The following is a 15,435-nucleotide window of genomic DNA, read 5'->3' as shown; positions in this document are numbered from 1 at the left end:
GCTGGTTTCCTAGGGGACCACAGCTCTAAAGAGAAGTGACCTTGAGACTCTGTCTGTCCCATTGCACATGATGGAACCCTTCGGAAAGAGCTGATGGCACTTGGGCTCACTCAGGTTCATCTCACCACACACACACCATGGGCAGTCTCAGATGGACAAGGCAAACATGGACCTCAGATGTAGTCATTTAGTGTCAATAGCTGGAGGAACAATAAACTCTGTGAGGTGGGAGGAGAGCCCAGTGCTGGGAGCGGTGGTTGTGAGGGGCAGCTCTGGGACAATTGTCCTGGGGCAGGATCTCCCAGGGTGTCCAGAGAAGAAGGGCCCAGACAAGCCCCTGCTCTGCTACTCCTCCCTGACTCTTGTAGGAGGCCAACCCAGCCCAGCCCCTCCCTAGCTCTCCACACCTCCCTGTGCATCAAATGGAGGAGTGGAGGTCAGTGACAGTGTCCCTGCTGCTGCCATCTGCAGGAGATTCCCCTCCCACAGGCATCCTGCAGACCCCCAGCCCAGCTCCGCTCCCCAGCACAGCACCACACTGCTGGCCCTGGGGCTCCTCAGGCAGCACCACTGCACACACAGCACCCTGCTCTGCTCCCGGGACACCCCATGTCCCACACAGCCTTGCCCCAGCCCAGCACGTCTGGGCTGGCCTGAGCAGCCATTCCTGCAGCTCCTGCCCATGCTGCCCACAGCCCCCCACCTGGCGGTGCTGCTCTGCAGGGCGAGGGGACTGTGGTGTGCGGGGCCATAGGGGCACTCTTCAGGGCCATGCTGGTCAGGCTGGGAAGGCAGAGCCAGCTGGTGGGAGGCACTGCCACTGACTGTCTGCCACACAAATGGTTCTTTGACCATGGAGGGTGCACACAGATAGCTGGCCTTCTTCAGAGTCAGAGACTCATAGAAGAGAAATAAACAAAGCAAGGAGCCTCCTTTGAGTCCGTCCCTTTGCAATATCCATGAGAGCAGGTCTGGGAGAAGTGCTGATCCTTCAGGCACTGCCCTCAGCAGATCCCCTTTTATGCTGGAGATGCTGGTACAGAGTAAGCTGTGTTAGAGAAGTGCCCCTGGCCTGCCCTACCTGTGGACACAGGACTGCCCCACAGCAGCACAGTGAGAAAGTGACAAGAGCAATCAGTCCTCACAGCAACACGAGATCTCTGAAGGAGAATGTTGAAGGTTAAAGAGAGTATCTCAGGAAAGACCAAACCCTGGAACAACCTGACAGTGCTGCTGTGCCAGAACTCTTTTTCCTTTCATCTCTGCACACAGTCAAGTGCCAGTGCAGCTTTCACACGGGTCTCCAAGAAAGGATCCCAGGCAAGCAAGACACTTCAGAATCTATTCTTTTATTTAAAGACTCAGAGATCCTGGATCCTCATTTAACCAGAGGCTGAAATCATAGGAGAAAGGTAGATAATGAAATGGAAGGGGATGAACAATCAAATTTCTTCATATTGTATTGTGCTAAATTATGAGTGAGATACAGAAGAAGACAGGCAGTCTATTGCTTGTCTTAGCAAAAAAATACTCAGTCATCAGTTTCCACACTGCATCCTTCAGCTCCTGGTTCCTCATGCTGTAGATGAAGAGGTTCACTGCTGAAGGCACCACTGAGTACAGAACTGCCAGAAAAAGATTCAGGGATGAGGAAGACATACTGAGTGGTTTCAGGTAGGAAAATATAGCAGTGCTGATGAACAGGGAAACCACAACCAAGTGAGGGAGGCATGTGGAAAAGGCTTTGTGTCGGCCCTGCTGTGAAGGGATACTCAGCACTGCTCTGAAGATCTGCACATAAGACAGCACAATGGAAATGAAACAAACAAATAATAAACAAGCACTAACCACAACAAGTTTAGCCTCTTTGATGTAAGCATCTGAACAGGAGAGCTTGAGGATCTGGGGAATTTCACAAAAGAACTGGTCCAGGAGATTTCCCTGGCAGAGGGGCAGTGAAAATGTATTGGCAGTGTGCAGCAGAGAATAAAGAAAAGCACTGCCCCAGGTAGCTGCTGTCATGTTGACACAAGTTCTGCTGTCCATTATTGTCCCGTAGTGCAGGGGTTTGCAGATGGCAATGTAGCAGTCATAGGCCATGAAGGTGAGAAGAAAAAACTCTCCTGTGATAAAAGCAACAAACATAAAGACCTGAATAGCACAGCCTGCATAGGTAATGGTTGTTGTGTCCCACACAAAATTGTCCATGGCTTTGGGAACAGTGGTGGAGGTGGAGCCCAGGTCGAGGAGGGCAAGGTTGAGAAGGAAGAAGTACATGGGGATGTGGAGGCAGTGGTCACAGACTACGGTAGTGAGGATGAGGCTGTTGCCCAGGAGGGCAGCCAGGTAGATGCCCAGGAAGAGCCCGAAGTGCAGGAGCTGCAGCTCACGTGTGTCTGCAAATGGCAGGAGGAGGAACTCTGTGGGGAAGGTGCTGTTCGACATTTAATGCCTCAGGATTTGCAGACCTGCTCTAGGAGAATAAAAAAGTGACAAGTTAAGTAGACATCTCTGAGCAAAACCCAGTCCTCCTCTCACAGAAATTACTTTTCCCTGAGCTGAATGAGGAATGTGTCAGCTCCTTCTCCAACTCTCCCAACTGGATGACAGTGTGCCTGACAATTTAAAATGAAGCTTGGGCAACTTGTTCCCAAGAAGACACCCTCAGGGCAGGGCCCAGCAGTCCATGTCAGAACACAACCTTACACCCACCTGCACCCCTGACAAAGAGAGTAGGAGAGCCAGTAACAGGTTTAGAAATAAGAAAGAATACTAAAATTCCCCAAACAGTTGACAGAGAAAAAGGCTGATGGGCATGCAGGGAAGCCTTCAGTTTACCAAGGTTGCATGCCACCTATGGAAGTGACACTGCACAGCAGGTACTCTTAGCCTCCTCGTTGTGTATCACCTTGCAGGACACATGTTCCTCTCCTGTTCTGGAGGTCCAGCTGAGGAGGAGGTGGCTCATGCCCTAAGGCCCCTGAGGGCAGAGGCTGTGCTGGGTGGCAGAGGAGAGCAGGGGGTTGCTGCAGAGAAGGGGCCTGCACTGCAGGCCTGGCAGGGAGTGTCTGAATCCTCCCTCCCTTGGTGTTTCAGGCAGCAGCTCCCTCTCCATCCCTGCCCAAGTCTCTGCTGCCTGGAGCTGTCTCTGCTGGCAGCTGCTTCCCTGTCCCCACATTTCCTCCCTGCCATTGCTCACAGACCTTATCCCACCTGCTGAGTTCTCAACTCTGTCTTGCAGACACCACCTCTTCCTGTGTAATTTTCAGGAATATCTCCATGTGTTCAGTGGCTAAGGAGTAGCGTGTACCTATCAAGAGCTAAGAAGAACTGGGCTCTCGGGGGCTTCATCAAAATGTAGAAATAAATTCCCATCTCCCACTGCCACCCAGGAAAGCAAGAGGAGAGAAGTCGAAATGCAAACACCTTCCCTTCAAGAATTCCTTGCTCTGATCTTCCTCCTGAAAAGTCCCTTCCAAAATACCCTCGGGGTGCTCTGAAGCCTGACTCATAGAGCAGCATCTGGACAGGAGGAGAGTCCTGCTGAGCTATGGAGTTCCTCATAAACGTACAGATCTCTTTCAGTGTAATGATCTTGGAGCTTGTTTTACTAATACAAACCTGAGAACTTCATTATCATTCCCCTGACTTCCTTTCAGGGAAGAAAAGTTAAAGCACAGACTCCAGAGAGTGTCTTCCCTTCAGGTAGTCCCTGCCTTGGTTTTCACTGTCAAGAATATCCCTAAATATGCAGTGAGGGTGCTGTGGAGCTGTGAGCAGCCTGCCCCAGGCAGAACCATCTGGACACCAGCAGGACACTGCCCTGTCCTGTCCTGCCAGGGGACCCCTTCCACCCACAGCTTCTTCCTGCAGCACCCTGGGCAGTTCCCCAGGCAGGCTGAGTGCTGAGCCTGGCAGGCAGCAGAGGCACTGCCCCAGCACACAGCCCCTGGGGCACAGCAGGGACCCTGCTCTGCACCACAGCCCTGGGCACCCCTGACTTCACCCTGTCTGCACAGCCTGCAGACGGCCCCATATGAATGAACCCTCATGTCTTGTACTTCTGACAGTTTTCACAGGTGAGCCCGGCTCTAGATCTTGTTCTTCTCCTCTTATTCAAAGAAGCTCTGAGAGTCCTCCTGAAAGATTCCATAGGCTGTGGGTTTTTCCAGCAAATCTGGAGATGGCACCAGGAACAAGAGCTGTGTTGTCCTGCAGCCAGACACTTACCCTGTTCAGGGCTGTGAACATTTCTCCCGCACTGAGCTCTCAGCATCTCCCCTCCACACTGCCTTTAACATCTCCTTCCCTTCTCTCAGCTGCCCTTGTCCCCTGCAGGCAGTGCCCCAGCCCTGCTGCTGTGCTGTGCAGAGGAGCTGCTCCTGGGCAGAGCTGTCTCTCTGCAGTGCTGCCCACTTGCCAGGAGCTCCCCTTGGGCCCAGGAGCCCGGCCCAGTTCAGCAGAAGAGCTCCAGCCCTAGGCTTTGCTGCCTCTTTACTTCTTGTCTCCCTTGAGATCTCCCTTGAGATGGCTCCAGGGCTGACACCTCCTGCAAGGCAACAATCACTTTTGCAGAACATACTTTGAAGTCAACTGAAATAATGAAGTCATCTGAAATAATTACCAAATATCCCTTTGAAACAGCAGAGAGAGGCTGAGTACAGAACTATGGTTAGTCCTAACAGAGTTTTATTGTCACTGAGAGGTGCAAACGTTCCCTCTGGAAAACTGTTTATGGCCAATAACAGATAGGACACACAGGCAGGGATGGGAAGGTGCTAGCTACCCTTGTGCGGGGCAATGATCCATGTGAAGCATCTCATCCCCAGGTGGACACTCTTGATCCATGTGGTGATCCTTGTGTGATGAAGCTCCCCTCACACACTCCACCAACCTATTGGAGCTTGTTCAGTTGGTTCAGTTCAGTGTGACCTCTATGTGAGTGAGCAGCTGGAGTGCATGGAGCCCTGCTTGGGGATGAGTGAGGATCTGACAGTGAGCTGATGGGTCAGGAGAAAGGGAGGGTAGGGACAGGGGACGTTATAGTGGGAGTCTGTTGCAGGCTACCTGATCAGGAAGACCAGTAGATGAGGCCCTCTGTAAACACATAGAAGCAGCCTCACATTCAAAAGCCCTGGTCCTCAGGGGGGACCAACCACCCTGGTATCTGCTGGAGGGACAGCACAGCAGGGCATAGTCAATCCTGGAAGGTCCTGTTATGCATTAATGATACCTTCCTTCTTCCATTGATAGCGGAGAGAAGTGCTATGGTGGACCTTGTTTTCAGCAAGAAGGAGGGGCTGGTGGGGAATGTGAAGCTCAAGGGCAGCCTGGGCTGCAGTGGCTGTCAAATGGTGCAGTTTAGGATGCTAAGTGCAGCAAGGAGGGAGCACAGCAGGCTCACTACCCTGGACTTCAGGAAAGAAGACTTTGGCCTCTTTGGGCATCTCCTTTGTAGAGTCCCATGGGACAAAGCCCTTCAGGAAAGAGGGAACCAAAGAGGATAAAGCTGCTTGGTCTTCATGGATCACCTCTTCCAAGCTGTGGTGGTTTTACTTGGGTGGGCAGCTGAGCTGAACACAACCACTCTATCACTTCCCCTTCCTCAAAGGGAAAGGGGGAGAAAATACAATGCAAAGGGCTCAAAGGTTAAGAGAAGGACAGGAAGACTGCTCAAAAGCTATTGTGATGGGCAAAACAGACTCAGAGTAGGGAGATAGACTGTAAAATTTATTGCCTATTACTAGCAAGCTAAAGAAGTTAGAAACAAAGTAAAGAAAGCCCAGAACACTTTCCCCCATCTACCATCTTCCACCTCCTCCTCCTGAGCAGCACAGGGGAACAGGGGAAGGGGGCCTGTGGTCAATCTATAGCACTTTGTTTCTGATCTTCTTGGTTACTCTCTTCCCCTGCTCCAATGTGGGGTCCCTCCCATGGGATCACATCTTTCCCAAACTGATCCTGTGTGGGCTTCCTACAGGCAGCAACTCTTCAAGAACTGCTTCAGATATGGGTCCGTACCATGGGGTCCATCCCTCAGGAGCACACTGCTCCAACCTGGCTCTCCCACGGGCAGCAGTTCCTGCCAGGTCACCTGCTCCTGAGTAGGCTCCTCTCCATGGGCTACGGCTCTGGCCCAGAATCTACTCTAGTGGGGTTCCTCCACAGGCTGCAGCCTTCTTCGGTGCAGGTCCACCTGCTCCACCATGGTCTCCTTCATGGCCATTTCTCTAAGGAGGGAGCTGGTGCAAGGGATCTACAAGGTGCAACTGCAGACTTCTGTGGAGAAGTCTGATGTCAGGAGAGGTGATGCAAATCCTCGTGGGGCAATGACAGAAATAGTGGGGTTGGAAGGTGAGGAGCAAAGTTGTCCATAAAGGGTCAGACTTCTCCTACCTGTCCAGACCTCCTTAAGAGACGCTCAGGGCTTGCTGTGTCTTAATAAACCCCAAAGTATAGCTTCTGCAAAGTCCAACAACTTCAGCTCCTGAAAGGAGACGGATGAGTTAATTAGAGGTCATGATTATGGGTTGGCCAAGGCACTTTGGAGGTGGCTCTGAGGCTAAGAGAATGCTGGCTTTGGTTCATCCAGCATAAAGACCAAACCCTGATGCCAGCTCTGGGCAGAGAGGTCCTGTCCCTCATGTGAGGTTCCAGGCTCTTCCTCAGACAGTGGGATGTGGGGTATGCAGTGACAAGTGAAAGACAATGGTGTGATACCTCCTAGCCTCTGTCAGGAGGTGCGAAGAGGTGACGATCCCCCATTGCTAATAGGACAACATGTCTCCTCCTAGGCCTTGGTGGCAGAGAAACCTGCAATAGGCAAGGGGACAAGACCTTGGTTTTCCTGGTTAAGTCTACTCTTGCCAGTGTCCTTGTCCATCTCCACCACTGGCTGTCCTATGCTGTTCCACACCCATCCCAGTTTCCATGCAGGCTGAAAACATGCATCTTGTTTTCCTACTCTGCTCTCAGCTTAGCATTTCTGTGCCTTCAGTGATGATTCATGTACCCTCTCCAGCTGTGCCCTGAAAAACAAAGCTGTGGACGGAGAACAGATTCCCTCCAGGTGACCTCTGACACTAAAGCATTAGCCTTTCAGCGATATATCTTCCCTCTCATGCCCTGTCTCCGTCATCCAAGTTTCAGTTTCTAGCAAGTTTTCTCTCACCGTGATCAGGGTAAGTTTTCTGTGACGAAGGGAAGTTCCAGCATCTCAGAAACCATCCTTCACACAGGCATCCCAACCTATCAGCTTTCCTGTGGCCAGTCAGCTGACCAGACAAAAGGAACCTCTCCATGATATTCCAAGCAATATAGCCTTCATGCTGGCTTTTCAGCTTCTCAGATAGACACAACCAAGCCACATACCTGCTCCCAGTCCCTTGCCCAGCCATGCTCCTGCTGATGGCCTATCAGCTCCAGAGGCAAAAGTGACCTCAGAGTCACCTCCACAGCCAGACACTTCGTTTTCATTATTAAAGTCCAGAAATGAGGGATTTGAGGATTAGGTGTTCAGGTGAAGGTCTAGGGATTAGACCTTGCCTTCCAGGTTAGGGACTGGGCAGAGACTTAGGGGGAGGCTTTGGTGTTCTGCTTTGTCAACCCATTCAGTGTTTAGGTTATGGGCTGGATTTTTGGTTATGGTTTTATTTCTGCCTGGGTGAGGGCTAGGGTTAAGGCAATTTAATGCTAGGAATTAAGGGCTGTGGATTACAGTGAGCAATGGGGTAAAAAACAGTAAGTGGTAATGTCTAAGTGGTTATGGTCTTTGTCTTCAGGGTAAGGTTCGAGATTGGTGATTACTACAGAGGATTCATTTCAGGATGAGAGATAGTGCTTAAGGGTAGGCCTAGGGTTTACAGTTACTTGTTAGAAATATTGTTAGGATCTAACATGAATTTATTCCCACTAAGTGTTGCAGCAGCAGTAGCCTTACCTGAACCCCTCTCTCTTCTTCAGAATCTTTCCTTTCTCTTAGCCAAGTCCCTCTTACCTCCCCCAAATCTCTCACCTTTATTCTCCCAGCATTTCCCTGGCCTCCCCAAAGGACTTGCCCCATTGGGGGCAGCTTTCTGAAGGCCTTTATGACCTCAGAGGCTCTGCCTCCCTGCTGTTGGCCAGCCAGGGGTTGGGACACAAGTGACCTCACAGTCAGCATCCACAGGGCTACAAGGAGCTGTTGTGCTCAGGAGGCCTCTTCCTCTTCACCCAGGAGCAGTGGGTGCAGGGGATGCCCTGCACAATCCCTCAGGTACTCTGCCTGCCAACCAGCTCATGCTTCAGAAGGCCTCCCACACATCCAGACTTATGTTTCCACATGCAGCCTTTAGATGACAAGGGCCCAGCCCAGCCCCTGCTCTGGTGGTCCTCCCTGACACTTGCAGGAGGCCAACCCAGCTCAGCCTCCCCAGCTCTCCACACCTCCCTGTCCTCTCCCCAGCCCAGTCCAGTAAATTCTTTTCTAAAAAGTTAGTAAGTTATTGTATTCTCCTAACTCCCTCTCTCACTTCAGTTTGTTTCAAAGTTGATTCCCCTGGAGGCCCAGGGACTTGTCAAGAGCTCCCTGTGCTGCTGAGCTGGGCTCCTGGGCTCCTGGGCCCAAGGGGAGCTCCTGGCAAGTGGGCAGCGCTGCAGAGACAGCTCTGCCCAGGAGCACCTCCTCTGCACAGCACAGCAGGGCTGGGGGCACTGCCTGAAGGGGACAAGGGTGGCTGAGAGAAGGGAGGGACTTGTTAAAGGCAGAGTGGAGTGGGGATGCTGAGAGCTCACTGAGGGAGAAATCTTCAGAGCCCTGAACAGGGTAAGTCTGTGGCTGCAGGGCAACACAGCTCTTGTTCCTGGTGCCATCTCCAGATTTGCTGGCAAATCCCACAGCCTATGGGATCTTTCATGAGGACTCTCAGAGCTTCTTTGGATAAAAGGGGAATGACACGGTCCAGAGCAGGGATGTGGTGGTTTTACCGTGCTGGGCAGCTAAACACCACAACCACTCTCTCACTCACAGAATCACAGGATTTCTAGGTTGGAAGAGACCTCAAGATCGTCGAGTCCAACCTCTGACCTAACTCTAACAAGTCCTGCACTAAACCATATCCCTAAGCTCTACATCTAAATGTCTTTTAAAGACCTCCAGGGATGGTGACTCCACCACCTCCCTGGGCAGCCCATTCCAATGTCTAACAATCCTTTTGGTAAAGAAGTTTTTCCTAATAGCCAACCTAAAACTCCCCTGGCGCAACTTTAGCCTATTCCTCCTCATGCTGTCACCAGCCACGTGGGAGAACAGACCAACCCCCACCTCTCTACAGCCTCCTTTAAGGTACCTGTAGAGAGTGATAAGGTCACCCCTGAGCCTTCTTTACTCGAGGCTGAATAAGCCCAGCTCCCTTAGCCACTCCTCGTAGGACTTGTTCTCCAGACCCCTCACCAGCTTCGTCGCCCTTCTCTGGACTCGCTCAAGCACCTCGATGTCCTTCCTGTAGCGAGGGGCCCAAAACTGAACACAGTACTCAAGGTGCGGCCTCACCAGAGCCGAGTACAGGGGGACGATCACTTCCCTAGCCCTGCTGGCCACACTGCTTCTGACACCAGCCAGGATGCTGTTGGCCTTCTTGGCCACCTGAGCACACTGCTGGCTCATATTCAGCCGACTATCAACCATCACTCCCAGGTCCTTGTCTGCCTGGCAGCTCTCCAACCACTCATCTCCCAGCCTGTAGCTCTGCTTGGGGTTGTTGTGCCCCACATGCAGGACCCGGCACTTGGCCTTGTTGAACTTCATCCAGTTGACCTCAGCCCATCGGTCCAGCCTATCCAGATCCTCCTTCAGAGCTTTCCTACCCTTGAGCAGATCGACACTGTCGTCTTTGTCTGGTTCGATCCCGGACACCGGAATCCAACCGAACGGTATCCAAACGACCCTGTCGTCTTCGTCCGGATCTTCGCGCGAAGAATTACAGGCAAAAAACAGCTGGGAAGAAGGGAGCTCAAAAAAAAACAAATTCTTTGCTTACCTTTATTCAGGTTCAGGATGGCATTAGTCCTGATCTGACTCAAACAGGAGCCACCAAATTGTGGGGCACCTCTCCTAGATTAAATCAGAATTCAGGAACTATTGCCATCCCGGACGAGCCCCCAAATTGTTATAAATGGCTCAGGATTCAAATTAGGATTAAATAAAAAAATAGGATTTATTAAAAGAATATAAAGGAATAGAGGTAAGCAAACAGCGCTGGGTGCACCGGGAGTCTCCGCTCCACCAGGGCACACACCAGTTACATCAAGCAGCTGATTTTTATGCTCCTATACTAATACATATTCATTACTACTTCTAAAAAAACCCAGGTTATTATAATTAGCTTCCGGGGTCCAGTCCCTCCTACTGGAGCATGCGCATCAGTCTCCTCTGGGGGTCTCTAGGGGTCTTTCATGCTGAAGGCTCGTAGTCTTCCTCTCCCCTTTGTACTCACTTGGCACCATACCAAGTTTATAGAACATTCTCTGCAGGTCTTGTCTCCCAGCCGTCCTTCAGCTTCTTTTTCCTTCCTCTTAATCTCTTGGCCCCCCCTAACCAGATACCAAAGATCCGCATAGTATCCCATAACAGTCACTAGTTGTTATCAGTTGTTCTGAAACTCACAGACATCAAACACAAACGGCTTTCTTATTGACGCTTCAAGAGCAATCAAAACATTCTTCCCCAGCCATTCACAGGGACAGTCACATCCATAGTAGTGTTAAGTTAATCTCGAAGAAGACAGGAAAAAAAGGCTGCAACTGTTAGAAATAGAAGTCCGGAATAACAAAAGCAAACAGTTTCATAAACTTAAGGAGTATTTTCTGAAGACTTTATAAATTGACTAGAATGAGGGGGAGACTGGGACACACTGTGTCTGTGGTTCAAGAATTAAATTGCCAGTGCAGGGCCCAGAGGCAGATAGGATTCAAACAAAATTGTTCTTTATGGACACGAATTGTTAAAACATTCCTCACAATCCCTTATCTTCTTTTTAATATCCCCAATTCGTGTCTCTTCTGTTGTTAATAACTGGATTTCATCAGTTTGTTCTTGGAGGGTCCAATTCTGAAGCATCATAATTGACATATCCCCTTCCTTTTTTAATGAAGTTATTACCAATGTACTATTTATCACCCGGTGTATTAATAATGTAAGACAAGGTATCATACAAGGTACAAACAATAACATCATTACACCACATAACAATAAAAATAACACTCTTTTAACCCATGGTCCACCAGGCAGCCATGAAAATAAATCCCATTCCATATCCTTCCAGGTTTGTGTTTGCTCGCTCACCTCCCCCCTCCTTCTCTGGGATGGGAGAGAGAAATGGGAAAGTGAAGCCTGTGAGTTGAGATAAAAACAAGAAAATAATAACAATAATAATAACAATAATGATGATAATAGTACTACTAGTAATAATGTGTACGAAACAAGTGATGCACAATGCAATTGCTCATCACCTGCTGTCCGATGCCCAACCTAACCCCGAGCAGTCCGGCCCTCCTCCCAGCCTGCCTGCCTGCTGGCAGGACAGTGAGAAGCTGAATTTGGCTTGGTCCTTGGCTTGGTGTAAGCACTGCTCTGTAACAATTAAAAACAATTAAAACATCAGCATATTATTAACATTCTTCTCATCCTAAACCAGAACATAGCATTCTATCAGCTACTAGGAAGAAACACCCTTTTTATCAATCTTTAAACAGCAATTACTAAAGCTAAATTTTCCACATTCTCCTTCTTGTGCTAGTAAATAATCCAAAGCTAGGCAATTTTGATACAAAGCAGTTCTCATCTTTATAACTCATTTAGATCAGTTCTCATCATTTATAACTATTTCTATTACAGCTAATAACCTAATTATTCTATTAAGTATATATACTGGGGTCCTATAGTCCCAGGATCTGTCTTCTGCCCACGTAGCTGGATTATAATAGGCAAACGCCTTCAGTCAAGGAGTTAGGCCTGCTTTCAGGGTCAATTCAGGCTTGTGTAACCGTTTGGCCTGTCAGGGTGATCCAGCTCCTGGAAAATGAATCACAATTTTATTTACGTTTAAAAAAGAGCTTTTTTTTATGTTATTTTCTCGGGACAACCTGATCTTAGTGTGGGAGAAGTCCGGTCGAGGCCCTCTCACTCGGCAGTCAATACCCATAGGGGTTGCCTCCCTCGGTAGACCATACACACCGCAGTGGAGGGTCCTGCCCCGGTCTTGCCTTCTCCCTTTTCTCCCTTTAGGCTTGTCCCCTTTATTTGGCATCCTTAATTCATGCAGAGCCTTGTTGCCAGAATATTAGTTCTTCCTTAGCTTGAGTTTCAGTTTCCCAGGAGCGGACTCAACCCTCCAAGTTTCAGTAGTTACTGGTCCTTTTATTCTGGATGCGTGGGTCCGTGGGTCCCTTTCTGCAGTTCTCACAGCTGTTTCAGTAGTCAGTAAAACAAGGTACAGTCCCTCACATCAGGGGTTCAGTGATTCTTCCCTCCCATGGCTGCTTGTTGAAACACTTTCTTTTTTATCTTCTGACAAGTTAAGCGACGGTTATGTAATTTGCTTTGCTGTAGCAGGATTCATCTGATAGCCACGGCTACATTCACATTTGTAGCCACCTTTCAGGTTGATACAGATTTGACTACAGATACCAGGGTTTTGGCATTCATCACTATCTCCACAGTTTCCCAGCTGGACAGTCACATTCATTTATGTTGTATTCCTTCAGGGGCTCATCACCCCAGTCCTTGCAGTCTCTCTGCTGGTTACACACTTTATTGATATCTATGCATTCTCCACTTCTGCACTTGAATTTGCCAGGTCCAGAGCACTGAATAACATTGTTACAGTTTGCTTCATCAGTGCTATCCAGACAGTCTCTCACACCACTGCACTGCCTACTCCTATGGACACCGTTCCCATCTTCACATCTGAACTGGTCTGGTCCACAGGTCCAAGAAGGGCAGTTAATTTCATCACTTCCATCCTTGTGTGAGGAATGTTTTAACAATTCGTGTCCATAAAGAACAATTCTGTTTGAAATGTTTGAATCCTGTCTGCCTCTGGGCCCTGCACTGGCAATTCAATGCTTGAACCACAGCTGCAGTGTGTCCCAGTCTCCCCCTCATTCCTCATTCTAGCCAATTTATCACTTCTTAAATTTATGAACCTGTTTTCTTTTGTTCCAGACTTTTATCTCTAACACTGCTATAGATGTGTCTGTGAATGGCTGGGGAAGAATGTTTTAATTACCCGTGTGTCTGGGAGTTTCAGAACAACTGATAACAACTAGTGACTGTTATGGGATACTATGTGGATCTTTGGTATCTGGTTAGGGGGGGGGGCTGAGAAAGAAGCTGAAAGGCGGCTGGGAGACAAGATTTGAAGAAGGTGTTTTGAAGAAGGTGTTCCGTAAACTTGGGATAGTGCCCAGTAAGTACAAAGGGGAAGAGGAAGACTGCGAGCCTTCAGCATGGAAGACCCCTAGAGACCCCCAGAAGAGACCCCAGAGGAGACTGCGCATGCTCCAGTAGGAGGGACTGCACCCCGGAAGCTAATTTTAATAATCTATTTTTTTTAGAAGTAGTAATGAATATGTATTAGTCTAGGAGCATAAAAATCAGTTGCTTGATGTAATTGGGGTGCGTCCTGGTGGAGCGGAGACTCCCGGTGCACCCAGCGCTGTTTGCTTACCTCTATTCCTTTATATCCTTTAATAAATCCTATTTTTCATTTAATTCTAATTTGAATCCTGAGCCATTTATAACAATTTGGGGGCTCGTCTGGGATGGCTATAGTTCCTGAATTCTGATTTACTCTAGGAGGGGCGCCCCACCATTTGGTGGCTCCTGTTTGAGTCAGATCGGGACTAATGCCATCCTGAACCTGAATAAAGGTAAGCAAAGAATTTTGATTTTTTTTGAGCTCCCTTGCCGGCTGTGTTTTTGTGCCCGTAATTCTGCGCGCGAAGATCCGGACGAAGACGACAGGATCGTTTGGATACCGTTTGGTTGGGTTCCGGTGTCCGGGATCGAACCGGACGAAGACGACAGTCGTTTGGATACCATCTGGTTCGATCCCAGACGAAGACGCTTGTGGATACCGTCCGGTTGGACTCGGGACGAAGACGACTGATTCGTAAGATACCGTCTGGTTGGGTAAAGGTACGGTTGCCCGTGTTTGTGTGTGAGAGTGTAACTGAGGCTTCTAAAGTCTGAGGCGTAGAAGTCTTTTTGTTTTCTCACTGGTTCTAATCTCCTGTCGGGGGGGGCTGGTCTGGTGAATGGAGTGATACGTGGGTGGGTGATAGGTCCTAAGCCCCCTGCAAGACACTCTCACTCGGGGCAACCAAGGGCTGTGGGAATTGCCACTAGTAAAATTCCCAGATGGGTCAGATAAAATCAAAGACCAAGGACCAGAAAGGGAGCGAAATACCAGATATACCACCAGAAAGTCCATTAGGAATAATGATTGGAAATTGGAACAATAGGGGCCCCAGAAAAGGAAAAAATAAATTAAAATTGGTTCATTACTGTATGATAGAATGGCCAAAAAAACCTTTAAGACCGTGTGTTTTCTGGCCTGTTTTTGGATCGTTTGATGATTGGATTTGTCAGGCTTTGAATATATACGTTAATTCAAAAGAGCCTTTCTGTCAGGAAGAAAGTGAGTATGCAGAATTGTGGATTGGGACTCCACGTCCAGCCTCAATATTAGCACTAAAAACAAATGAGGATTCTGGAGGGGAGGAAAAAAGAAAGAATGATGAATGGGAGCCGCTGGATAATTTACCACCACCACCACCACCACCTCTGGGTCCTAATAACACACTCCCGGCTCTCCCGGCTCCCCCTCTGGTAATCTCTCCGGCAGTGCAGCCATGGTCCCTGCCCCCACCACAAACAGCACCATTAGACCTGCCTCCGGCTGCATGCACAAGAAGTAAGACTGCCGTACCTGAAGAAACCTCTCTATATCCATTAAGAGAAGTACCCCTTGGAGGCAATCAGGGAGGATTTGGGTTCGTGGCAGTCCCTTTAAACACCACAGAGGTGAGATCTTTTAGGAAAGAAATGGGGACTCTGTTAAATGACCCCCTCGGAGTAGCCGAAAGACTAGATCAATTCCTGGGTCCTAACACTTATACCTGGGAAGAAATACAATCCATTTTAGCAATCTTATTTACTGTTGAGGAAAGGGGAATGATTAGGCAAGCTGGAATGAGGATTTGGGAAAGACAAAATCAAGCTGGACCCCCAGGAGATCAAAAATGGCCAAATGTGGATCCCCACTGGGATCACCAGCAACCCCAGGGAAGACAAAACATGAGAGATTTGAGAACAATGATTATACAAGGGATCAGAGAAGCGGTTCCACGAGGAAAAAACATTAATAAAACATTCAATGAACAACAAGGAAAAGA

At 49.0% G+C, this 15,435-nt stretch overlaps 1 protein-coding gene across 1 annotated transcript in view; it reads right to left on the bottom strand.

Annotated features, from left to right (window-relative positions):
• Nucleotides 1–1,467: 1,467 nt before the first annotated feature.
• Nucleotides 1,468–15,435, bottom strand: part of LOC311216405 (olfactory receptor 14A16-like) — a gene marked incomplete at both ends in the record, with an annotated part of 85,572 nt that continues 71,604 nt past the window's right edge. Inside the window, one exon of the mRNA XM_084297945.1 lies at nt 1,468–2,151. Within this exon, the coding sequence (XP_084154071.1) occupies nt 1,468–2,151 (684 nt within the window). The remainder of the gene's footprint in view (nt 2,152–15,435) is intronic.

The sequence above is a fragment of the Netta rufina genome (genome assembly GCF_964035555.1).
Source record: "Netta rufina genome assembly, chromosome: 18".
NCBI classification, from domain to species: Eukaryota; Metazoa; Chordata; class Aves; order Anseriformes; family Anatidae; genus Netta; species Netta rufina.
Note: the sequence above shows the minus strand (reverse complement) of the source record. Positions and strands in the feature narration are given on the sequence as shown.